Source organism: Medicago sativa, chromosome 3 (genome assembly GCF_051527215.1).
Source record: "Medicago sativa cultivar Bolivia chromosome 3, Bolivia_mono, whole genome shotgun sequence".
Lineage (NCBI taxonomy): Eukaryota > Viridiplantae > Streptophyta > Magnoliopsida > Fabales > Fabaceae > Medicago > Medicago sativa.
Genome location: NC_140751.1, coordinates 6945044 through 6970193, shown reverse-complemented (window position 1 = coordinate 6970193; position 25150 = coordinate 6945044). Strand labels below are relative to the sequence as shown.

Genomic DNA, 25150 nt, shown 5'->3' with positions numbered 1-25150 from the left:
CCAACAATTTTATTGACTGCCAGATATATTTTTTCGGTCGTTATTTAGAAACTAATCCTTCAAAATACAATGATACATTTAAAGTACTCACATATCTTAATAGATACTCTTCTAAACACATCGATCATAAATTAAAACCATTACCACATGTGTTAAGAGTTGATTTCCTATCAATCACCCCACACTATGTTGTCCCTTTTCATATTAACAACTATCAAACCATCAACAAGAATTTAAGTATTAACAAGAGAAAAATAAAGGATATAAATACAAGTTATATATTTTAATTTTTATACATTGTCCATATAAAAAATTACCTTGTCACTGCATCACAATCAATTCACATGAAAAATAAAGGATATAAATACAAGTTATATATTTTAATTTTTATACATTGTCCATATAAAAAATTACCTTGTCACTGCATCACAATCAATTCACATGTGTGAGTTGTGACTTTAAATAAATTAGAATAATTTTTTTATACATGCATCTCTAAAAAAAAACACATGATATTAACTCCAATCAATTAGGAATTAAATCAAATGACTAAATCTTCAATGTTGCAAATCTGGAGGCATGTATGTGCAAAGACTACTAATATATTTCTCTTTGTCTATGCGTGTAGCTTACCTCATATTCATTCAACTTAACTCACAACTTTGATTGCGTCAACAGAAACTCATAGCTTTGATTTTTTTACTTTGATATGCATTTAACTTACGTCATAACGCAACGTCCATGAAAATATTTCTCTTTGTCGGTGCAATGACGTACGTTCCAAGATATATCAATCTAAAATTTTAAAAAGTTACACCGATTGAATAAACACAATAAATGCGGATGTGAAATTATAATTCATTTCACTTAATAATTCAATTATAATTACCAACTATTTTTTCGATTACCAATAATATCTTTTCGGTCGTAATTTAGAAACTAATCCCTCAAAATACAATGATACATTTAAAGTATTCACATATCTTAATAAATTCTCTTTTATACACATCGATCGTAAGTTAAAACCTTTACTACATGTGTTAAGAGTTGATTTCCTATCAATCGCCCACACTATGTTGTCACTTTTCATAATTAACAACTACTCAACCATCAACAAGAATTAAGTATTAATAAAAGAAAAATAAAGATTATAGATACAAATTAAAGACAAATGCTATATATATTTTAATTTTCAAAAATTGTCCCTATAAAAAAAAAAATTACCTTGTCACACTTCACAATCAATTAACACTTATGAGTTGTGACTTTAAAGATAGAGTTCAATTGATATACGTATAAAATACAATTTTTTTTTCACGTATACATCCAATCATATATTGTTACATATCTTATCAATTGTTGCGATAGCGTATAATTAAATGTTTGTGTAAAATTTATTTACACAGACGGTGTATATAAATTAAACTTTGATATACTGCTGGTAAAAATATTCATGCATAAAAAGGAATAAACCCAAGCATCCATATTTAAGACAACAAAACCTCACTCACTCACAATTCTCTCTTTCTCTCTCAAACACACACATACCAACCACACACACACACTCTCTCTCCCAAAGCCATCTCAGAGAGAGAGAGAGAGTGATCGATGATGTCTTCCTCCGGCGCCGGCAGGTACATGGCTTTCCCGCCGTCACCATCACAGTCACTCCCTCATCTCTCCGGTCTTCGTTCACCTGCTTCATCTGTCATCTCTGAACATGATCAGTATATATCTCTTCTCTCTCTGACCCTTTTCATATTTTTGTATGATCTATCTTACTCTATTTGTTATACTGAATTTTTTATGTTAAAGCTTATACCTTTGTTATTGTTAATTCTTAAATTTTTCTATGGTCAAATGGGTCATAGCTTCTTCATTTCTGTTGCTTGCTATAGTTGGATTTATATTTGATTGCTTCAATTATTGATTTTTATTACATGATCTGATTTTTTTTACTGATTTTATCAGATCCATCATCATATTGATGTGAATTATTCATTTTTATTTCATGATCTAAGTTTTGGTGAATAATGCCTTGTTCATGCCAATCATGATTCTGATTTCAGAGCTTATGAAATATCATGATGGATGAGCTGAATTTTACTTGATTCATGTAATTATGTCTATATTACAGTGGATTTTTTTTGTATAAATGGCTTGATCTTTGTGGAAAATTAGTTGATCTTGTTGAATTGAAGTGTTTTATTTTTTTTGGTTGAGAAATGAGTTTGTGGATGAATTGGATTAATTGCTAATTCATTATTTGTAAAAGCACTTCCCTTTTCTTTGCTGTAATTTCAGTTTATGATCGAGTTTATTTATAGAAAAAAAATCAATTTTTGTTGATTATTGAGAGTTAATTACGTGTACGTTTGATATTTGCGAATAACGGATGGCTGCGATGTGCTATTCTCATTGCATGGTTTTTTCCTTTTGTTTTGCAGATATCTAAGTGAGTTATTGGGAGAGCGTCAGAAGATCAGTCCCTTCATGGCCGTGCTTCCTCACTGCTATCGATTGTTAAACCAAGGTTAGGTTCACTGTCAAAGTAGTGGTGAAATTAGCGTTACCTCCCTTGTGTTTTTCTTGTTTGTATGCTAATCTAATACTGTTCATTGTTTTTAGATGCTCTTATTTTTTGTATGATTAAATTTTTTTGTTTGATTCAAGGAAGTTTATGGGATTCAACTCCTCTGCTCTATAAGCAAATTGAAACTACTTTTATCAATTAATTTGTTCAAGATTTTGTATTTCAAATGTTAAAGGATTGTTTTTTATTTAATTACGTAGTTCCATTGAACTGTATAATTATATTCAAAACTAAATAAGTAATAACAATGTATGATTCATTCGTTTATTGACCAAGGGATTATGGCTTGTGAGCATTGGTTTATCTGTTTTGTGAATTGGTTTATCTATTTCATGCTTGAGTAAGTCGAACTGAATTTTGGAGATCAAAATAATAAAAAATCGAGTTCCTATTTAGGATCGGGTGATGAGTAAAAGATTGTTAATGGCGTGATCACAACGCAGATCATACGGCCCTACTAAAAATATAGAAGTCTATTTTAGTAAAAAACTAAATGATGTAATCAACGTTACCTGGGTGCTAACCGAAAAAATAAAAAGGAAAAAAGGAAAGTAGATTAAAATCTACTCCTGTAAATGAACTACCCCCATTTTATCCGCAAGAAGTAAATGTCCTACCCCTGGTGGAGGAGAAAACATGCTAACCAGAGTTCCCTGTTTGCCAAGAAATCAGCGATCTGATTACTTTCTCAAAATGTATGGTGAAGCCTGACTCTCCGTAATAATTAATACATATAAGTATATCACTGAATTTCAAGTAAAAATTAAGATGTTTATTTTATAATTAATAATCTTTTCTTCATAACGGATTGGTCTATTATTATTATTATTATCATGACGATATTATATCGATGTGTATATGTAATAGTAATTATGAAATAAGAACACAAAAGGAAAAAAGAGAAAAACCAAAGACGGAGAAGTGAGATTAGGTTTCTAACAGAAACAATTCATCTTCTGAGATTAAAAAAGAAAAACACTTGGAATCTTTAGTTTCATTGGACAGAGAAACTAGAGAGTGGGAACAGAGGTTGAGCGGCAATGTCACTTTGAGGGCTGCGGATTACTGCTAGATGGAGGCATGTCAGAGCTCTGAAGGGCTCCTGTGAGTTTGTAACTGAACCAATGACAAACAAACTGACAGATCGCACCTGGATGAGGGCGGAACAACAGGATGAAGTGTGGATGAGTACAGTAGTAGCAAGAATCGTGTTCGATTTGATGTGAAAACTGCTTATATACACGCCTTTAAGAAAATCCGTTACAAACCTATTATCTTAATTCCTGATCATACCCCATTTAAGGCTCAATAGAATTTAATCACGATCAATCAGTGTTATCGATTGTGAATGGCCGAAAGCCCAAAATCCTCCATAAAACACCAGGGCACTGCCATCCTTCACAAATTGGCCATGACAGCTGTCACAAAATCTGCCACCGCAGTCCACCATAGACATGACAAACACTTTGGTTAATCAAGTTATGAAAGTCGCATGACTTTTTGATCGACCGAGTAAGATTGAGCGGCAGGTAGTTTAGAATATTATATGTATTACTCTCTTAATCGTAGTTAAAAGTCAGGTATTCATCTATGGACACATTAAATTAGAATAGAAGGATTTTAATTTTTTAAGCATCCAATACTTGATCCTTTATCCTCTTCCCTTTCCTTTCCGATCATTTTCTTCATTTCCTCCTCCCCCTCTCCCTCAACTTGCAAACTTAAACTGATTGGATCATATGGGTATGATATGTTCTATAAATTGAACACAAGTTTTTATTTTTCATTTTTAATTGAGTGATGTGTTTCTTCTGTTAATATCTTATATGTTAAGGAAATGAAAAAAAATTAGATGCCATCTTTTGCTTCATTGAGCAGTAGAGATTTTATCTGAAAACCATTTACTATATTATAATTGTTTTTCTTCCTTCTGAAAAAGTAATGGAATGATAATTTTCCTGCCGGCTGCCGGTTTATGTGATTGCTGCTTTTTGTTATTGTAATGGTGTGGTGTTATTGTTTGAGCTATTTGAACTGTTTGTGTAAAAGCAAGTCCTTAAATGTCAATAGGTTTTTTAAAGATGTTTTATAACTAAATTTTGGGTTATCTTGGAATACCCTGTTTCAATGGTTCACTGATCTGATTTCTTGGGTGTCTTTTATTTTTATGTATAATGTCTATTCTATTGATATATTTAAATATTAACGTGACCCTTGACTGCATGTATTTTTTCTTGCTGCCTCGAGTACTACCATAAAAAGCTTTAACTTATAGAGACAGCAATAATTCTTTACTGACTCAGCAAACATCCAAGCTGTCTATCGGTTTTGTAGTGACTGCTAACTTGTTAAGAAAATGCTGACATTTTTGGAGCAGAAATTTTGCGTGTTACGACAATCTTGGGGAATGCATCAGTTTTAGGTCAAAGTGGGCTTGAACATGGTAGCCCCCTGGCTGCAGGAGGAATGTTTTCGAAGGGAGGTCTTGATCCAAATGGATGGGTATCACGATTTCAATCAGAAGTACGGATACTAACCATTAACATAACTTCATTTCCATCTAATTCTGTACTTTAGAAATTATTCTGACATAATTTTACATCTTATACTAACTCATGAAATTAATTCGACTGGTTGTAGTTCTATATTTTTGTACAGGTAATGCAAAGCTAAGTTATTAGCTAAGTTTCCGAAATGAGTTAACTATCTTATACCATCATGGTTCAAAAGCATCTGTAGTGCAGATGTCAACCCATCATTTACTGACATCCTGATCCTTTCATTGACATAGTTAGGATATAACTTGCATTTTTGATGTTATGGCTGTTGATAGTTAGTTATTCTTCACATTTTATTTATTTATAATAATGAGTAGTTTTCTGAATTTTGATCAGCTAGTGCAAACCTTTTTGGTGGCCTCTGATACAGTAGTAAATTCATGTTCATCTGCATGCCGGTAAATAGACAATCATATCTGTCTTTGTAATTGACATTAGAATGAAAACATGCAGATGCCAAGTCTGATACAGTCCTCACCAACACCAAGCTGGCTGAGTCCACAAGGTAGCTCGTCTGGTCTTCTTGTTAAAAAGACAATCAGAGTGGATATACCCGTGGATTCATTTCCTAATGTATGGAGGATCACATCTCTTCCCTAATGAACACTAGATTTTTTTTCCGACATAAGAATCTAATAGATATTTGTTGATTGCAGTTTAACTTTGTTGGTCGCCTCCTAGGCCCGAGAGGAAACTCTCTAAAGCGTGTAGAAGCAAACACCGACTGCCGTGTCTTGATCAGGGGTCGCGGTAGCATTAAAGATGCAGCCAGGGTAAAAATTAACATATTATCTTTAGTTTTGTTATTTGTACCGAGATAAAATTACTTTACTGTGAACATGAGAAGATATTGTTATTGTGTTTCTTGTATAATATCAAATTAATGTGTTCTCTCCATCATCTGATGAATATTTTCCATTTATTTCACCTAGAGATCTATCACTTATAATTATTCTAAATGTATATAGATTTCATTTGGATAGTAAGACGGATATAGTAAACGAATTTTGATCATATTTGTAGGAGGAAATGATGAGAGGGAAGCCTGGGTATGAGCATTTGAATGAACCTCTCCATATTCTGGTTGAGGCAGAATTACCAGCTGAAATAATAGATGCTCGCCTGATGCAGGCGCGTGAAATACTCGAAGATTTGCTCAGGCCTGTGGTATGTTGTTGTGAATTCAGTATGAGATTAGACAACTTGATAGGGAAACTGTTTGATCTAATTGTTTGAATTATTGTCTTATCTTTCAGGAAGAATCCCATGATTTCTACAAGAAGCAGCAGCTTCGTGAACTTGCAATGATCAATGGCACTCTTCGCGAGGAGGGTTCCCCCATGTCTGGTTCTGTTTCGCCCTTCCACAACAGCCTTGGTATGAAAAGGGCCAAAACAAGGGGGTAAATTCCCTTTAAAGGGCGAGTGAGAAGATTTTGGAGATTGTGTTAATTTTCTACAAAAGCATTTACCATTGTCACAGGTGATGCTGTCAACAAATGCCCTAAACTGCGATCGAGGCACTGGCACCATAGGGTCAGTTTTATGTGCAGTGTGTTTACATTCAGGTTTAAAGATGGTAGCACATAGTACAGTATAATGGTCCGCTTGAGTTTGGTGAATTTGTTTTTTTTTTTGTTGGTTAGGCTGTTTGGTTACATGTTTCTGTCTATATTATTATGATTATTATCGTTATATATTTCAGTTTGCATTTGACAGTTTTGATATGGTTTTACAATATAATGTATGGTTTGTACCCGCGTTGTATATATTGTCTTCTGCATTGCATCTATGGGTGTGACATTTTGCATTATCAAATGTAGATTATTGATTTGTGACTTTATTTATTTACATAAAGTTAGCTTCTTATGCATTTCTCAGTACTTCGTTTCTTAGTTTTGAGGATCTTATGGAGTGTCCCTGATAGTAACCTAGAAGCCCCGACAGTAAAATTATTCTAGAAGGATGGCGGGGTTAGGGCAGGTAAGCAATCAGTTAGAAAAAATGACTAAAAAGTATATAGTTTTTTTAGCTGAATTGTTTGCATGAAATGTAAGTATATATAGGGTGTAGTACTGAGAATAAGCATTCAGAAACTTGATTACAAACTGTTTAACCAATGGAACAGGAATTCTTCCCTTGATAGAGCAAGACTCTTGGTGTTTTCTTTTATAGAGGTTCGGTCAATATGGAACCTAGGGTGGAATCACTTGAGCACTTCCAACATGACTTTTATGAAGAATATTGTTGTAGTGTGCCTTCAAGGAAACCCTAAGTTAGCTATTCCTTGAATTTGTGAAGATAAGTTTAGTAACATGAAGATATAGGTGTGTGTGTGTGGGTGGGTGTTGGGGGTGGCAAAAACTATTGGTTGACTTCTATGGTGTTTTCTCTATTCCAAAAGGGTTATCAGACACAATAGACGAGTAGATCACATTCCTCTCAAATGTGGCAACCATTCTATCAATACGAGACCCTACCATTACCCTCTTATCCAAAAGAATGGAATTGAGAAATAGCAGAATTGTTGAGTCAGAAATTTTTAACCAAGTTACAACCCTTTTTCTAATCCAGATATCTTGGTTAAGTAAAAGGATGGTAAGTCCATAATCCTTGACCAACACCCAATTCCAAATGTTCGGTGAGTTACAATGGAAAATTCTCTTTATCCAAAATTGGCCATTGATCTGGGTATATTATCAAATTCAAATGCATTAGGATGATATACTGAAAACTTCATAGTTATGGCTTTTGAGTTAACTAATGATCCAACCACTTTTTGATGTGCCATGAATTCGATTTTTCAACCTTATCTTTGCAAGTTTGTTCTAGTTTTTTTAAGGATATTCTCATCTTCAAAAAGTCTTAGGCAACACATTTGCAGCATTTAGAGGCGGTCCTTCTAACATCACAACAGTACCAATATTATGCTTATGGAAATAAATGTAGTTTTAACTTTAAGAGGATGATTTACTATTTGGGTCATATCATCTTTTAGGAAGGGTATCTATGTATCCACATAAAATTGCATAAACTTTACAATGATCAATTCCCAAGGATGTTAAAGAAGCAAGGGACTTCATGAGAATAATAACTGACTTTTATTGTCGATTTGTTAAAAACTAGGACTAGGATAAGAATGCTTAGGCATTGACTGTCTAGGTGTAAATTTATTTTTATTGGAGCTCAATTGTTGAAGAGGCCTTCAGAATGTTGTAGAAGGCACTCACAGCATCAACAATGTTGGCCTTGCCCTACTTTAACTTGCCTTTCTCCATGGAAAGTGATCCTTTAGAGCTTTAGACAAGGGTGTTTGATTGTAGCAAAGGAGACTACCAATTGCCTACTTTAGCTAGACAATAGCTCCAACTTAAATGGTTTTGGCCATTCAACACGGAAGACCATATCTGGTTGGTCGAAATGTACAATATTTTAGGATTAGAAGAGCCTAAAAATTCTACATGAATGAAGAATGATTGGCCAATACCAACAAAACGGTTGTGGCTTAGTTGATGGGGTATGACTTCAAGATTGTAGATACGGTGGGTGCTATAAGAGTGATAGATGCACTCTCAAGGAAAGGGACGAAGACATGAGGATACAAGTAATTTATAAGATATTTTGGCCGGATCATGTTGATATTGAGTTGAGCAAAACAACGACGACATGGAAAACGATCCCAATTCTCACTTGTATTATACACCGAGAGCATACTCACTTGTATTACAAGGGAAAACTGGTTCTTGCACTAAATTCTGCATGGATTCAAAAGTTCCCTCTGGAATTTAATACTACAAAATTGTGCAATCATTATTTATATGAGTAGAATGTTGCGATCGGTTGTCATGTGTGCCACTGCCAACACAAACAAATACTCCTAGGCAGCTTCACCTAAGTGTTTGCCGCAACCGATGCTTATATCAGTGGGGATTTTATTACAGGCTTACCTTATACTATTTAGGTGATTGTGGACAAATTGGGCAAATAATTCTCTCTTCATCTCTATCTAAGTCTAACGTCATTTTACTGCTCATTCCTTACCTGCAATTTTTGTAAAAGTAGTGCAATTGCATGGAATTCCATGTTGTGAGCAACAAATTTCGTGCATACACATGAGTAATTTATGCCAGAAAATCTTTAAATGACAATGGCCATACTGAAGTAACCAACTCTATTAGCAAGCTCCTGGACATTGGATATTTCTTGTTTCCCATTTCAAGAAGAAAACTTGACAAATGATGGAACATTTCTTACCACTAGAGTTATAGATAAGAGCAGAAGTTATTCCAAAGCAAGTGTTAGATAACCATTTTGTTGTGGGAAGTTTGATGCTCGAGTAGTCATATAGATGCAGCTTCCTCAATTCATTCATTGTAGTACAATTTTTTAATTTTGCAAATGTAACACACGTGTCTAATTAAGATAGTATTTATTTATTTATTGTATAAATTTAATCAACCATGCTCACGATGCAGTTTTGAGAAGAAAAATAAAATCTCATCCAAAGATTAAAACAAAATGTGGTTTGGTTTGGATGATTTTGTTTGAAATTTTGATCTAAATCCAATTAAATATGGTTTAGATCAAAATACTACTAATATAATATTTACTTGCTAACATTTGTTCTTAAAAAAATAAAAAATTATACAATATCTCATCATACTAAAAAAAAATGACACTATTAGAATTTATACATGCGGTTGACACTATTAGAATTTATACATGCGGTGTCGATCAATTTTACAAAATGAATATGGAATTTGATCCAAACAAGAAAATTTAAAACATCCAATTACTATTTAGGTTTAGTGCAGTTTTTTGTTTTTTCAAAGTCGGTTTACAATTTTGATTTGAATCAGTTTACAATTTAAATCAAGGATGATTAAGATTTAAGAAGGGATAGCTTAGTCATTTCAAATGATAAGGAAAAGGAAGGATATATTAGTCATTTCCACTACTAATATCAAAAAGGGGCAAAAAGGTGTGGAAAAAAAACCAGACCTTCTCTTCTCTCTCGCGCGTCTCTCTCTCTCTCTCTCTCACCTACAAAAACAAAAATCTTCCTTTGAAGTGGGTGCTCTTTGAGCTTTGGAATCAACCTTGAGGTGAGTTCATAATATCCTTCAATTCTAGTAGAAATTGTTGATGAATTGGGACTGTTTTAGTGTTGTATGTTGTTAATTATTATTATTGTAATTGGCTTAAGAACTAGGAATTACAAGTATTTTTTTTAGTCAAACGATTAGGAGTTAGTAAATATGTTAATTATGTTACAAAGATGAGGTCAAACGATTAAGAAACTGAAATTTTTTGATAGGATTAAGTGAATTTCCTAACTAAGTTTAATTCTCTTGATTAGGGGCTGTGGATTGAAGTGTTAGCTTTCTTGAATAATCTTCAAAGTTGTTAGTAGGACTATGACCTAAATTGTTAGTTAATGATAGGCAATTAAATAATAGTATTTTCCATTTACTAAAGGATGGAATTACCATCATAAAATTGTGCATAAAGATAATAGAAATTGATGAGTGCTGTATTATTAAATCAATTGGCAATCACAAGATGCTAGGATGATAATGTGGCCTATCTATAGGAACAAGATATAAATGAATTGTTGTACTCTGATCTCTTGTAGGATGTGTTATTCATTTGAGTAATGAGAATCATAAAGTTCTCTTAAAACGAACTGGATTTCTGATAGGACTGTAAAATGACCAACAGTTTAAACTCTTCAGTCACTATGATAATATGAATTTTAATATTATGAATTAAAATGATTTAGATTCTGGCAGATACCTGGTGATGTAATAGACAATATAAAATGTTTCAGTTATGAATACGATATTTATGATTTTATAAATGAAATGGACTGGCATTGACAAGTACATAATGATGTAATTGACGGTTTATATTGTTCAGATATTATGGCTATATATGACACTAGTGAAACTGATAAAACTTGTCAGATACGTTCTATGAAACTGACATAACTCGAGCCTTGGGCAGGTCGGCCGGGTCTTTCCCTGTTGTTCTGTTCGTCTGATATCTTCTATGAAACTAGCATATATTATCAGATATGTTTTATGAAACTGGTGTGAATAGTCAGGTATTTCAAATAAATTAAATTGTGAGGTCATGTAGCCGGTAAATGTATTGATTTATTATTTCCAACGCTTCGCTGGTGTTGAATATTGTTGGGAACACCCACACTCGACAATATTCACGTACGTGATTAAAATGAACTAGATTTATCGTTTTATCCACCTTTAAATATTTCAAGAATTACCCTTTATGTACATATACATTTTTTAAATTACCCTGTAATTCGACTCAATTATCTTAATTATCCTCTATAAAATTATAGAAAATTATATGGGGTGTTATACTTTCCCTTGAAGTTCTAGATGCAAGAACTTAAACATAGTCTTCACATCCTTTCTTGTCACAAGAGACGACGGGATTTAAATGATCAATCGAGTTGGAAGTATGAATTTTTACAAATGTGATAAAACAACCTAAAAAACTTTGTTCACTACTTGCAGGTTTCCCAGAGTCTTCAAATTGTCGTTTATCCATCTCTAATGGGAGATCTGATTATCTAGAAAATAAACACACGCGCGCTCGCACACACACACACGTAGGGATACAATTATATCATTATAGAAATTTGGAAAGGGATCTCGTATCTTTTGCACAATAACACAGATGAGAGTGGAAATTAGAAAATGTTGGAGAAAAAGTAGAGAACAAATTCTGTCAAAAATAAAAATGTAGAGAACCAATTCTTTATAATTTGGTATTTTATTCATAGGTATGTGTTGTTATTTGTTGTCAAATATATGTTATATATCATCATGTGTGTTGACAATTGTGTAATCATATTGGAGGTGTATTTTGCTTGTGTGATCATATTTGAAGTGTTTTTTGTATGTGATTTCCTATTCCTATTTAATATAATAGTCACTAGAAGCGCGTGAATTGGTTCAACCGATTTTATTTTATTTGTATTTTATTTTTTTGCAATTGCTGTTGGACCGATTGAACCACAAACCAAAGGCTTCACCGGTTTGATTTTCAGTTCAGTTTTTTAAACTTTGGCATAATGAAGCGTGCCTTCTTGCAGGAAGATGATTGTTCTCAAAGACATTGTGCCTGCAGCTCAAAACAATATAGACACTAAATTTATAATTTTGGAGAAAGGGAGGACAACACTTGAAGGGCAAAATAAAAAGTGTTTGGCACTTGTAGCTGATGAAACCGCTGCAATTCATTTACAACTTTGGGGAGATGAATGTGATTATTTTGATTCAGGTGACATCGTTTATATGACCAATGGTATCTTTTCCTACCTGCGTGGCAACCTTATACTAAGGGCAGGTAAGAGAGGAAAGCTTGAGAAGATAGGAGAATTTACTATGTCCTATGTTGAGACACCAAACATGAGTGAGATTCATTGGATTCCTGACCCAACAAATTCTAAGAAGTATATCCAAGAGTATGTCATATCTCCCCATTCCCGTGCCTTCTCTCCAATTTTGTAGATTTTGATGTGCATTCTCACTGCAAAAGATCTGTTTGTTAATAAGCCTATCTTTATTTAAGCATTTTTTTTTCTTTCTTTAACTATGCTAAAAGGAAGGGTATTTTTTATCTTTTCTTTTTCACTATTTGATTGTTGTGATGGAACACAATATCATATTGCGGAAATGAAAGATGGGATGTTAATGCTACTACTTTTGCTCATGTCTGAGAAAACCATTTTATATTATTCGATTTCTCAGTGGTTAACCCAAACCTATGGCTTGTTTTGGTATTTGTTGAACCAAGTACAAGCCTATACCAAATACAGCAGAACAGGGAGATTAATAGAGCAATGCGTAAATGCAATCTGATATGGTCAAGTTTGGGTCAGTGACAGTAAATAATTGCGAACTATTTTTGCCACGGTTGATGTTGTGGAATCCTAAAGTTTTACAGATATTATTTAATGATGAAGGACCTGACAGAGAGGCAGGGAGTGCTGATGGAAAGGACTGAGGTAGCATGGAGGGATAGAGCAGAAGATTTCAGTCCTTGTGGAGGATGTATGGTGTTGAGACGAAACTGAGTTCTGTACTGTGGGGGTAGACGCGGCAGACTGATAATGATGAATAGAGTTTTTGCTGGGTGCGAAACAATGTGGCTGGTGATGGAGAATTTCAAATTCAAGCATTTTGACAGATAGTGGTGTATACGTGATCAAAGCGGATAAATTAATGGACTGACAGGGCTGGGAGTATTGGTGAAGGAATGTGGTTCTAGGTGGTCTGAGGATTTCATTGATTCATGATGGGAAGTTCATCTGTTGGTGTTGTATAATGGATAAAAACAAACCACTTGCTGCATATAAGCGTTGAAATTGTAAATTCTGGGTAGTGGAATGTGTGCTAGTGAAAGACAGAAAGAATGAAAGACAGAAAGAATGCGTTTGCAATGTGGAGTAACATAGTGATTCCATAGCACAACATGTTGGTATTGGTGATCATAGAAGCACATGATTTTAGCTTTGAGTCATGCAATTTAGAGATGATAAATGGAGGGAGCATTGGAGACTGGAAATCCTTAACTATCGAATTACGAACAAAATGGTTGTCAATTACTGTGTGCTTCATTTGCGCATGGAAGACTCGATTTGTACACTAATAATGATCTGCAACGCCAGAAGATTCCATTGAGATCAGAGCAGGCAATGTATGTGCCCATGGTCTTCCTAAATCCTAATCCTATCATTTGGGTCACTACTTCAGTGAGCATCACATAGCAGGTGATGCTGAGAGTGGTGATTCGAGCTGAATGTAGCACATGATATAGTATATTTTGAAAATAGGAGTGTTATAAACATTCATTTTCTAACACACGCTCTAACACTTGCTTTCTTTTTGAGTGAAATTCATGAGTACTACACTTTAGAAATGGATCATATATAAAATATTGAGATCCGCATGAGTTTACCTAATATAAAAGTGAGAGTTAGAGAGTATCAGAAAGACACTGTTTCTAACATTTATCATTTATCATTTTGAGAATACACTTAGACACCTGCATGCAAGCGACAATTAAAACATTCTTGTACCCGTTCAATTTATTTATACCAAAGACAACATCGAGATGAATTATATTAAACATAAGGTTCCAACTCCGACTCTTCAATTTGCATGTGAATTTATAATAACTATTATGATTTCGTCTGTTAAAAAATACACATAAATGTAATGCGCGGGTGATGTAAGAGTATAAAAAATATAGTTTGTCAAAAAAAAATAGTTAAATAAAAACAGGGGGAGTATATATATTTTCTAGTGATATACATTTATTTTTATTGTATCTCGATTCACATAATAACACTGCTAATTATTGTTCTTTTAAAAAAAAACTAATAGTAATTATTATTGTATTAACAGAAATACTCTAATAAATTGAACTTATTTTATTATAAATATTTATATATTCAACGATCAGTGGCGGAGCCAGGATTTTTCTAGAGCCTGGGCAAAATCCTAGTATTACCTCACCTGGGAACCTAAATCCTTGGCAAAATCTGCAGAAAATGTGATTCCATAGGAAAAGCTCAGGAAAATCTGCAGGAATTAGCCCAAAAATCCGTAGGAAAAGCTCAAAATTGTAGTAATCTCAGGAAAATCTGCAGGAATTAGCCCAAAAATCCGCAGGAAAAGCTCAAAGTTGTAGTAATGGCTGGACTGGCTACAAAGGAAAGTTGGAGCTGAGCCTGGGCACTACCCAGCCTAGCTGGGGGTGGCTCTGCCCCTGTCAACGATTGTTTTAGGAAATATGCATAATATTTAACAATGCTTTATGACCAAAAAACAATGCTTTATATGAGATTGAAAAGTCGGTTGTTTTTTTTTTTTTTTGTCAAATAAAAACCAATTATTTTGAATAGTAATTGATCAACATGGCACGAGACTAAAAAGGAATGAAATAGGACACGTAATAGGAGCACAAATAGAAAGAAACGAAAAAGTGGACACATGTCACCCCACAAATATTTTCTTTTTTACAAGATCTACAAATAATCTGATAAAGTATAAATAGATTATTTTTTTGAAGAAAAGTATAAATAGATAAATTTACTAATTATTTATAGGAATTTGTTAGGATACACCCACTAGTTTTTATTAAGGTGTGTTTTAGCAAAGATATAACTAAAAAGTTGTTAAATACACCTTAAGGTGAATGTTGCTAAAACACACCTTCTAAAAAATAAGTGGGTGTACGTTAGCAACTCCTATAGGCATTTGCTAGGATACACCCACTTATTTTTTAGAAGGTGTGTTTTAGCAAGTTATAACTAAAAAGTAGTTAAATACACCCTAAGGTGTAGCTTGCTAAAACACTCCCACATAAAAACTAATGGGTGTGTTATAGCAAATCCCTTATTTATATTATATATTTATTTATCTATATAAATAAATAAATAGATATAAAGCAGCAAGCACAACACAAAGATGGCATGACACGAGTACTCGGTGGGGGATGCTTCATGTCATGCCAGATGCTCGAACCTTCAAAGTTCACATCAATAGACAAAATAATATCATACGATTTCTCATCTTTCAACTAACTTTTTACCATCTTTCATCCAATTTGAATTTCATCTTTATTCTCTAACAACTTTGTCAAGTTAATGTTTTCGTTTTTCTTTCAAAAAAATATTATTTTTATTTTATTAAGGTGATTCTAATGACAACCTTAACAAGACTTAAACCATGGTCAAACTACTCTAAGCCTGAGTGAGGCCTAGCCACACCAAAATTTTCTCGGTTTATTTTATATATATATGGAGGATGTCAATTAGATAAAATAAAAGATAAATATTTGTTCAAAGAAATAAGAAGAATAAAATATTAGAGGAGGTTAACGGCTCATTTTGTTCCAAATAGATTTTTTTTTTTTAAGAAACCAAAATGGAATTAAACTGAACAAGAGTGATTCATCTCGCACAAGGTGTGCCAAAGAGAACCACCTAAAAGGAAAACAAAGTTAAATGTATGTTGCCTTAGAGCACAACAAAAAAACTCAAAAAAAAGAACTAATTCCCAACACCCATACATACTAAAGGGTGCCGCCACCAGTCAGTGTAACTGAAAGCAGAAGTGAGAAACTTAGCCTTTAACCAAGAATAAGACATAAATTTGACTGTGTCTAATAAAAGAACCACATCCTGTATTTTATTGTTGAAAATTATGTCGTTTCTTTCCTTCCAAAGAACCTATACAGTAACGTGCCAAATGACTTTGAGAAAGATGTAAGTAAACCGCGACGAACCCGCAAGCTCACCGAATTGATGAAGGTGGTCCGCCACCGACCCTGGAAGAATGAAAGAGATACCAATCCACTGATAAATAAGGTGCCACAACCTGCCAAAAATGTCGCATCTAAAAAGAAAGTGAACCACAGTTTCCTGAGCGTCACACCCTCCAACACAAGTTGTATCTTCATGAAGAAGTACCCTCCTACGCAAGAGATTATCTTTAGTGTTGTTCCAAATAGATATAAGCTAATAAAACTAACACAAATAAAACAACTGTTTTTATAAATGAAATAGTAATAGTTTTTAATTTTATTGGACACATTTTGACTATATATATTTCTTTAAAAAAATAATATTTTTTTAACAAATTTAACTATATACTTTAAAATTACAATACTAAACTCTTATGACCGACCCTCAAGTATCTATATTATTGTTTTGGTTGTGCTATAGTAGTATAGCTCTAATTCAAAACTCTTGTTGGTTAGCTTAACTAACTAAACCAACAGTTGAGATAAAAATCCACGGAACAAAATAATTGAAATAATTCCTACAAAAAAATTGAAATAATTATATTACATACTTTATTTAAAAAATAAAATATGCTTTCATTAATTATGTTAATTTTAAAAATAATAAAATAATATACTTTTGAAAAAAAAAATTTAATACTATAATTATTTAAAATTTGTCAAAAAATTATTATTTTGAAACAAATAACTTAAAGTTTCTTAAAATAAAATTATTATTATGATTAGGTGATTATGACTTTTTTTGGTGTGAACCGAATATCTTATGTTCACAACTGTATAGATGAATTCCACAAATTAGATAGGGCCATTATGATTTTTTTAGCATAATGGTAAGTGAAAAGAGTAAGGATCCTCTCCATTTGTGTGCCTTGTCTTTTATACGATGTAATTATCAAATGAACATTTATATAAAGTAAATTCACTAGTTTATTGAGAAAAAAGAGTAGAAAAGATTAGAAAAGAAGAGAAATGAAGATTGCAACTTTTAAATGAACATTTACTTAAAGTAAGTTTACAAGACCTATCTCAAAATGAAAGTGTTAAAATTGTTAGACAGAATATTATTACAAAGATTTGTGTGAATTTTTAATGATTATTTTTATTTTCTCAATCTATGAAAAAATAAAAAGGAATAAAGGAAAGAGAAAAAAAAAGAATATTAGCTAAAGGAATCAGAGAAAGAGCATAGTGATCCATTGGGGTCTCTCTCTTCATTCTGTTCTCATATATCCCAAAAGGTAAGCAATAAGCATGCACTTTCTCATATTCATGCACACTATACAATTAACATTATTATTATTTTAGGGGAATTATTATTTTTCTTGAAGGAAGGGGAAGTATTATTATTATTTTTTGAGGAGATTATTATTATTATTATTATTTTTGAGGAGATTATTACTAATTTTATGATTAATTTGGTGTGGTAAAAATAATGAATGCAACCATATGTAATGAGATCCAAGGAAAATCAAATATTGTTGATAAATATGATTCTTCGTAGACGCAAGTTTAACTTCTGTTATTAACATTTTTTAGTGGACGATCTATAGTAACTGACTTATTAACATTCTTTAACTTCGTAGACGCAAGTTTAACTTCTAAAAGTGTAGAAAAAAAATTAAAAGTGATATAAATTTTTTTGACTGACTTATTAATTTTTTTTTTTTTTTTGAAGAAAGTAAAAAATTTGACTGGGTTTTAAGTTATGTTTTTTGGGAAAAGAAAGGAATAAATAAATGCAACCATGATCTAAAACCACATTAACATCAACATAAAAGGTTCCTCTCTCTCTTCTTCTTCATAATATTCATTTCATTTCATAATAACGCCTTTTTTTTTTCATTATAAACTTAAACTTGACATCTTTCTCTTGAGCTCACTTCAATTAGCATTTTCAACAAAAATTAAATAAATAAGTCTTAGCGTTTGAGAATGCTAAGTGGTACTTTAAACGACAACAATCTTCATCATCATCATCAAAGCTTGTAAAGTCTCAAACGGCAAGTCGTTTTTCAAATCTCACTTTCTCTCTCTTCCTTCAACATTTTCAAATTATTAGATTTCATTTTCACAAGATTCATCATCATCATACACCTTCACAAATGTTAGATTCATCAAATCAATAACTGAGATTTTTAAATTTTTTTTTTTTATGTATTTTTTAAGAATTCTTGTAGCATTAGTTCTAATTAATCAGCTTGATAATGATAATTCTAGTAGTTAGCTTATTTTTTTCATCATTAAGGAAAATGTAATTTATGTTACTGTTTTCTTCTAAATCAATTTAATTAATTACTTTATTTGTATATGTTAGTCTCTGGAGTAGTGATTTATGATCAATTTTCCTGTGAATTTTATTTATTTATTTATTTTTATGTATGTTGTAGAACTTGAAGCAGTGATTTATGAAGGATTTTTCTGTGAATTGTATATATTTATTAATTTATTTGTATGTTTGTAGAATTTGGAGAATTTATGAAGGAATTTGGTGTGAATTTGACTTATTTGTTTGTTTGTATGTTGCAGAATTTGGAGCAGCTACTAATGAAGGAGTATTTCTGTGAATTTGATTTCCTGATTCAGAAATTAGGATAAACTTGATTTGGTTTTCATTTGGACTGAAATGTCAGGTATTATTTGATATCTATCACTTTGGGATGTAATGATTTTTTTTATTGTATTTTATGGTTTATGATGTCCGTAAGACCTAGCTCAACTGGCAATGCCGATATTGCTAGGCTGGACACCTTCACCTGGGTTCGAGCCAGAATCTCGTTATTGTGGGTTGAGTTTCAGGCAGTGATTGGCATGATTTTGTCTGCAAACCAAAAAATAAAATAAAATGTGTGTTGTGATTGGCATGATTTTGTGCGTGTGTGTGGGTGGAAAAACTGATTTGTATTTAAAATGTGTTGAAAGGATTTGAAGGGCAATGTAGTAATGATGAAATTAGGGAGAGGAGATTGGATGTTGAGTATTCGGAAGAAGATAGGCGACAATATTCTAAAATCGGAACTCTTAGGAAGAAGGCAATGAATGCTTCTTCTAAATTCACTCATTCACTTAAGAAAAGAGGAAAAAGGAAAATTGACTATAGGGTTCCACCAGTGGCTATTGAGGATGTTAGAGATGCACGAGAGGAGACCGCAGTCCTTGAATTGCGCCAAAGACTTGTCGAAAGGGGATCTTTGCCTTCTAGGCATGATGATTATCATACATTGCTGAGGTACTTCCTCATTTTTTTTCAAACTATTTCGCGATTTTTAACTAAGCTACCTTGGAGAACTGTTTTTTGGATTAGCACTTTTGTTGTTTAAGGGCATACTCACTTGCATTTTAAGTGTGTTGTCATAAATAAAAAGTGTTAGGTTTTTATTCGCTCACATAACGTTGATTCTTGTTGATCTGTATTTCCCGGTAGGTTTCTTAAAGCTAGAGATTTTAATATTGAGAAAACAATTGAGATGTGGGAAGAAATGCTTACGTGGCGAAAGGAGTATGGAACTGATACCATTCTTGAGGTAATAATACTAATTTAAGTCATAGCCATAAAAAGGCAGATTTGCTTTAGGCCACAGAATCTTTCGGTGTAACAAGGATAATTAGGATTCCTTCATTTTTTTTTCTGATTTTGTCGATCGTAAATTCAATACATTTGTTATTTAATTTGAACAAAGCTGATATGTAATCATTCACTAGCCTCCACCTCCAAGTACATGAATGGGTTGTTGATACAGTATTAGGGATGTATGAGTGTATGACTAAGCAAGTGGTCAAGAGTTCCACCTCCAATTTTTTATAAAATTTAAATCTCTCCATATGCCAAATATAAGCATTGTCTATGCATCAAGCCAAAACAACTGTTGCTTGAGGTGTGTTAGATATAAAATCACTGACGAGTCTCCACCTTAACAGCCCAAGCTTATAAGAGAGTTATATTTGTCGTAGTACCGAAGTCTCTATAACTATAATCTAGTAGTTATGAGTTCAATGCTTGCTACTCCCATTTTGCACACCATCAAGCATAAATAGCTCTTGCGGGAGGCGGAATGTTAGATAAAAACCTCCAATAATTATTGATAGCATAAGCAAATAAGAGCAAAATATTTTACTTTTGTAATATTTGAAAATTTTGCTTTATACATGTTTCATTTTCTTCTAATTGGATAATTATCTATCCTTGAAGGATTTTGAATTTGAAGAGCTGGAAGAAGTATTGCAGTATTACCCTCAAGGTTACCATGGAGTTGATAAGGAAGGTAGGCCGGTTTACATTGAGAGGCTTGGGAAAGCTCATCCAAGTCGCTTGATGCACATCACCACAATAGATCGATATTTGAAATACCATGTACAAGAGTTTGAGAGAGCGTTGCAAGAGAAATTTCCAGCATGTTCCATTGCAGCGAAGAGACAGATTTTTTCGACAACAACAATACTGGATGTACAGGGCTTGGTATGTTGCATTACACTAATAATTTTTATAAAGTTAAGCACCTTATTACTAATATCAGGTTTGAAACCTGTTAATTATTCTCTGTGTCAGATAGTTTGCTAAGCTGCTTGTTGATAGTAGATTGTTTATGTGTTTAGGATTCTATGAAATATGGTATCTGCCTAAAAATCAATCTCTTTAGGGACTAGTGAGGGGGTTCTTTGGTGTTTCTCAATTTTAAGAATTTCCTTGTTTGCAAGTTGTTGAAACGTTTTTATGCTGAAATTTTAGCTGTAATTGAAATGTGTGATGCAGGGAATGAAAAATTTCTCGCGTACTGCAGCAAATCTCTTGGCTTCCATGGCTAAAATAGATAGCTGTTACTATCCTGAGGTTTTTATCCCGTCCGTTTCCAAACAAACTTTTTTGTTGCGTCCCTTTTCGTTTCTATGTGATGATTATCCGTTTGTATTTGCAGACATTACATCAAATGTACATTGTCAATGCTGGTACTGGCTTTAGGAAGATGCTTTGGCCTGCTGCACAGAAGTTCATAGATCCCCAAACTATTGCAAAGATACAGGTGAAGGATATAGCTATCATATCAGTCAGCAATATTTTACATGCTCTTCTCCTGCGAGGTTACTGATCTTATATTCATTTCCCTAATTTTCAGATTCTTGACTCGAAATCTCTATATAAATTACAGGAAGTAATTGACTCTAGGTACGCCTCTGTTCCTTCATTATACCGCATTCTAGTTTCTATTTAACTTACTGATTAGTTTGTAAATGAATCTGCACAGCCAGTTGCCCGATTTTCTTGGTGGTTCATGTAAATGTCCTGGTGACGGTGGATGTCTTAGGTCTAACAAGGGTCCATGGAATGATCCTGATATCATGAAGGTAATGTTTCTTTGTTATCTTGTTTCTTAGCCCTTACTTGCGCCAGCTTTTGAAAATATGTATGGTGTAGAAATACCTTGTCAAACTAGCATTTGGCCAACTAATGTAGATATTCTGATTTTAGCTATCAGGTAACGCGGAGGCAACTTTTGTGAGGCAAATCACCAGGGCGTCCAATGAACAGAACAATTTTGACTCCTTTCAGTTACACTCACTGAAGGCAAGTTTAAGTCTTTTGGTCATGAAAAAGTTGGGATTTTACGAGTGTTTACTATTTTATGGTAGGTAAACATTCCTTGCAAATGACAATCTTATTGTTTTTTAACTATTTTCTCATCTCCCAGGGGCGATGCAGCGACTCTTCAGCAGAATCAGGTTCTGATTTTAACGATTACTCATCTCCTACCAGACAAAGGAGATGTAGTTATCCTCGTTTAGCACCAGTTTGTGAAGAAGTAAGTTTTTCAGAATTCTAATTCTTATCTTAACACACGGCATGTGCATTTTGTGTGGTTGTCGCTTTTAATCATACCTAACCGCTGTCTTTTGCAGGTCAGGGTACCAGATGTGAATGGCTACTACAGCTGTGATGATAGTGCTCTATCAGCTCAGAATGTAATAGAAAATGATCATCATCGCCTTACTCGTGAGCAGTCATTGCAAACTAATGATATGGAGAATATTGCTTGTAGGACAAATTCAGAAGGTATTGTTATAAAATTGTTGAAGGCTTGAACCAATTATATTTGCGTTCCTTTCACATATCGTATATAGAGTCCAAATTGTACATATCCCCTTGTAATATTTGGACTTCGAAGTTGGAAATACTTGCCGGCTAATATTCATGCTAAGCTGTTTTATCTTTATCCACTTCCCACTAACTTTTTTTTTTTCCGTTCCAGGTACTGCGGTCAGCAATTTGCTTAGCATTATTAAGGAGAAATTAGAGAGAATAAATTTCTTATATGTACCACAAGTGCTGACATCCTTCATGGAAAGACTCGCTGCGTTCATCTGCAGTATAAGATTTGAATTTTGGAGAACACAGAACATTGTTCACCCATCAAATTCCACAGAACGCGTCATTATTAACCATTCCGCAGCTATTGAATCAACTTCTGAAAGAGATTATATTCTTCCTTGTGAACAACGTCTTCAGAGGCTAGAAAAGGTTTTTAATGAACTCAATAACAAACCTGATGGCATGCCTTTGGAGAAGGAGCAAATGCTTATGGAATCCTTGGATAGAATAAAGTCCGTTGAGTTTGACCTTGAGAAGACAAAGAGGGTATTTGTCTATGCTTTCATCACTCATCTATGATGTCTTTTGATTAAGTTTGATCTGATGGTGTGGTTTTTAAAATTTGTGTTTTTTCTGCAGGTGCTGCACGCTGCAGTGATGAAGCAGCTTGAAATTAATGATTTACTGGAGAACATGCGGCAGCCGAAGTGTCGAGTAAGTTGATCATTGTATGATATTTAAAATATTTATATATAAGGAACATACTTGAAGAGGATGATAAACTTCATGAATCTGTAATTAAACTAAAGAAGTAAACTTGAAGAGAAGGATAAACCTCAAAAGTAGAAACTTTTTTGACTGCTGTGATCATCTGTATTAATCTTTTAACCGCATATGTTTGTAAACCTATAAGTTGCAACATCATCAGTTAAGAATAAGTTGCTTGTGTGAGCTTTAAATTGGGCAAGCTTGTCATTAACTTTTGCATTATTATTCTTGCAGCAGAGAAGGCTATTCTGTTGAATCATCATTTTTAGTTACAGAAGTCCTTTAAAAGTCAGATATCAGGCAAGCTCGCACAGTCGAGCGTTGATCGGACCCAAGGAAGCCCGAGGCGAGGCATTCAAGTCTAATGGGTTGCTAACTAGAGCATACATACTTACTAGAGTGACATGAGAATTTGGTATAGTACACAGTTCAGTTCACTTTGTTTTTTTATATATATTATACTAATAAAACAATAAAACTATATATAATGACTTGAACAAAAAAAAAAAATTTAGATTTCTTCTTATACGCTTTTTTGTCGTGTTTTCACAATAAACAAGTGACAAAATTTGTACTGTAATATGTTATATTCAGTATTATACAGTGTATAGAATAGAGATATAATAGATAAGTTTCAGTGCTGAAAGTTTATAGAAATTAATGGTGTATTTTGCGTTAAGTTTTTAGAGCATTTGGTAGGCATGGGATATATAATATAATGTCTATTAATTAATATCGTGACAATGAAATTTCTTGTCACATTCCCATGTCCAATATAGTGGATTGCCTACTTTTCAATTATTTATTTTGGACAAAAAAAATTATTTATTTTGGACAAAACCTTTTTCACATAAAACGGGCAAAAATATACATAAGATTGCAATGCATTAAAATCAATTCCACTTGCAGCAATATTTTGAAATTCTTATTTCTTCTCGTTTAAGAGCAAATTCAATACGTTGAAAGTGAAATTTCTTGTCACAATCCAACATATAGTGGAGTGCCAACATTTTTTTCTTTCTCACGAAGTAGTTTACCTACTTTTTTACTAATAAAATTAGCATAAGTACGTTTGCGTGCATTAAAATTAATTTTAACACTACTTTGCAATTCTCTTCATGTCTTTAAACTTATATATTCAATATATTAAATACGTTTTTGGTATCTATAAAAATTGCGAATTTTTAAGTTTAATCCCTAAAAGAAAATTATTCGCTTTTAGTGCCTACTTTGTCTATTTTCATTTTAAAAGGACTATTCAAAGGACTGAAAATATATACTATTTGTAAAATGTTTTCAAAGGACTAAAAAAATATATATTTTGTAGAGTTTTCTAATATAGGACTAATGGGTCTATCTATGCATTCAAGCATATATTACGCCGGCTAAAGCGTCAAAAATCTCAAATTGATGTGTTTCAGGTTTTATGTATTGTAGATAGAATCTATTTATTTATATTTTCCTTATCTTTAAGTCTTTAACTAAAAAAAGTCTAAATCTTATAAAATAAATTAGTTATGGGGTCTTAGAACATGAAATGAAACCCATCAATTTGGTTGGTAGTTTTTTCTTTTTTACCTTATGAGTCTGTCTCCCTTAATTTATTTGTAGAAAAAAACTGGATTTTTTTACGTAATAAATTGGTAAATATAATTGAACATCATTATGTAAAATTTATTACTGAACTCTAAGGAAAGAAGGTAGAGGCGTTAAAATGGGCAGCTAATTAGGTCGACTTGGATATGACCGATGAAATAGAGTTTGGATCTGCTCCAGTGCATACCGCTCCAGTTCCCAGTTATTTTAATTG

At 32.9% G+C, this 25150-nt stretch overlaps 3 protein-coding genes across 6 annotated transcripts; all 3 read left to right on the top strand.

Moving 5' to 3' along the window:
- The first annotated feature begins 1518 nt into the window (after positions 1 to 1518).
- Positions 1519 to 6917, top strand: LOC146935298 (KH domain-containing protein At5g56140-like). Its single transcript, XM_085750482.1, has 7 exons — positions 1519 to 1727; positions 2448 to 2533; positions 4971 to 5116; positions 5605 to 5724; positions 5808 to 5924; positions 6175 to 6318; positions 6408 to 6917. Exons 1-7 carry the CDS (start codon positions 1609 to 1611, stop codon positions 6555 to 6557), a joined length of 882 nt encoding a protein of 293 aa, XP_085606608.1. The 5' UTR covers positions 1519 to 1608; the 3' UTR covers positions 6558 to 6917.
- A 3208-nt stretch (positions 6918 to 10125) lies between these two features.
- Positions 10126 to 12880, top strand: LOC146935297 (Nucleic acid-binding, OB-fold-like protein). Of its 2 annotated transcripts, none has more exons than XM_085750480.1 (2): positions 10126 to 10255; positions 12274 to 12880. In XM_085750480.1, the coding sequence occupies exon 2, from the start codon at positions 12278 to 12280 to the stop codon at positions 12689 to 12691; it is 414 nt and encodes a 137-aa protein (XP_085606606.1). In that variant the 5' UTR covers positions 10126 to 10255; positions 12274 to 12277; the 3' UTR covers positions 12692 to 12880. The 2 variants fall into 2 exon arrangements, with proteins under 2 accessions (XP_085606606.1, XP_085606607.1); XM_085750481.1 differs by lacking the exon at positions 10126 to 10255 and adding an exon at positions 11234 to 11256.
- Positions 12881 to 18293: 5413 nt separating this feature from the next.
- Positions 18294 to 23997, top strand: LOC146935296 (Sec14p-like phosphatidylinositol transfer family protein). Of its 3 annotated transcripts, none has more exons than XM_085750479.1 (15): positions 18294 to 18493; positions 19020 to 19123; positions 19413 to 19719; positions 19915 to 20014; positions 20680 to 20946; positions 21241 to 21318; positions 21404 to 21508; positions 21602 to 21651; positions 21731 to 21830; positions 21955 to 22050; positions 22175 to 22285; positions 22383 to 22536; positions 22733 to 23118; positions 23212 to 23286; positions 23578 to 23997. In XM_085750479.1, the coding sequence occupies exons 2-15, from the start codon at positions 19117 to 19119 to the stop codon at positions 23593 to 23595; spliced, it is 1854 nt and encodes a 617-aa protein (XP_085606605.1). In that variant the 5' UTR covers positions 18294 to 18493; positions 19020 to 19116; the 3' UTR covers positions 23596 to 23997. The 3 variants fall into 3 exon arrangements, with proteins under 3 accessions (XP_085606605.1, XP_085606603.1, XP_085606604.1); XM_085750477.1 differs by having other exon boundaries at positions 23575 to 23997; XM_085750478.1 differs by having other exon boundaries at positions 18466 to 18597; positions 23575 to 23997.
- The last annotated feature ends 1153 nt before the right edge of the window (positions 23998 to 25150 follow it).

Coding starts and splice junctions, on each gene's coding strand:
- LOC146935297 (XM_085750480.1), top strand. CDS start 12,278: ATGATTGTTCTCAAAGACATTGTGCCTGCAGCTCAAAACAATATAGAC.
- LOC146935296 (XM_085750477.1), top strand. Junction 21,652..21,730: donor CAGGAAGTAATTGACTCTAG/GTACGCCTCTGT, acceptor GAATCTGCACAG/CCAGTTGCCCGATTTTCTTG. Junction 21,831..21,954: donor ATGATCCTGATATCATGAAG/GTAATGTTTCTT, acceptor TTCTGATTTTAG/CTATCAGGTAACGCGGAGGC.
- LOC146935298 (XM_085750482.1), top strand. CDS start 1,609: ATGATGTCTTCCTCCGGCGCCGGCAGGTACATGGCTTTCCCGCCGTCA. Junction 1,728..2,447: donor GTCATCTCTGAACATGATCA/GTATATATCTCT, acceptor TTTGTTTTGCAG/ATATCTAAGTGAGTTATTGG. Junction 5,925..6,174: donor GCATTAAAGATGCAGCCAGG/GTAAAAATTAAC, acceptor TCATATTTGTAG/GAGGAAATGATGAGAGGGAA.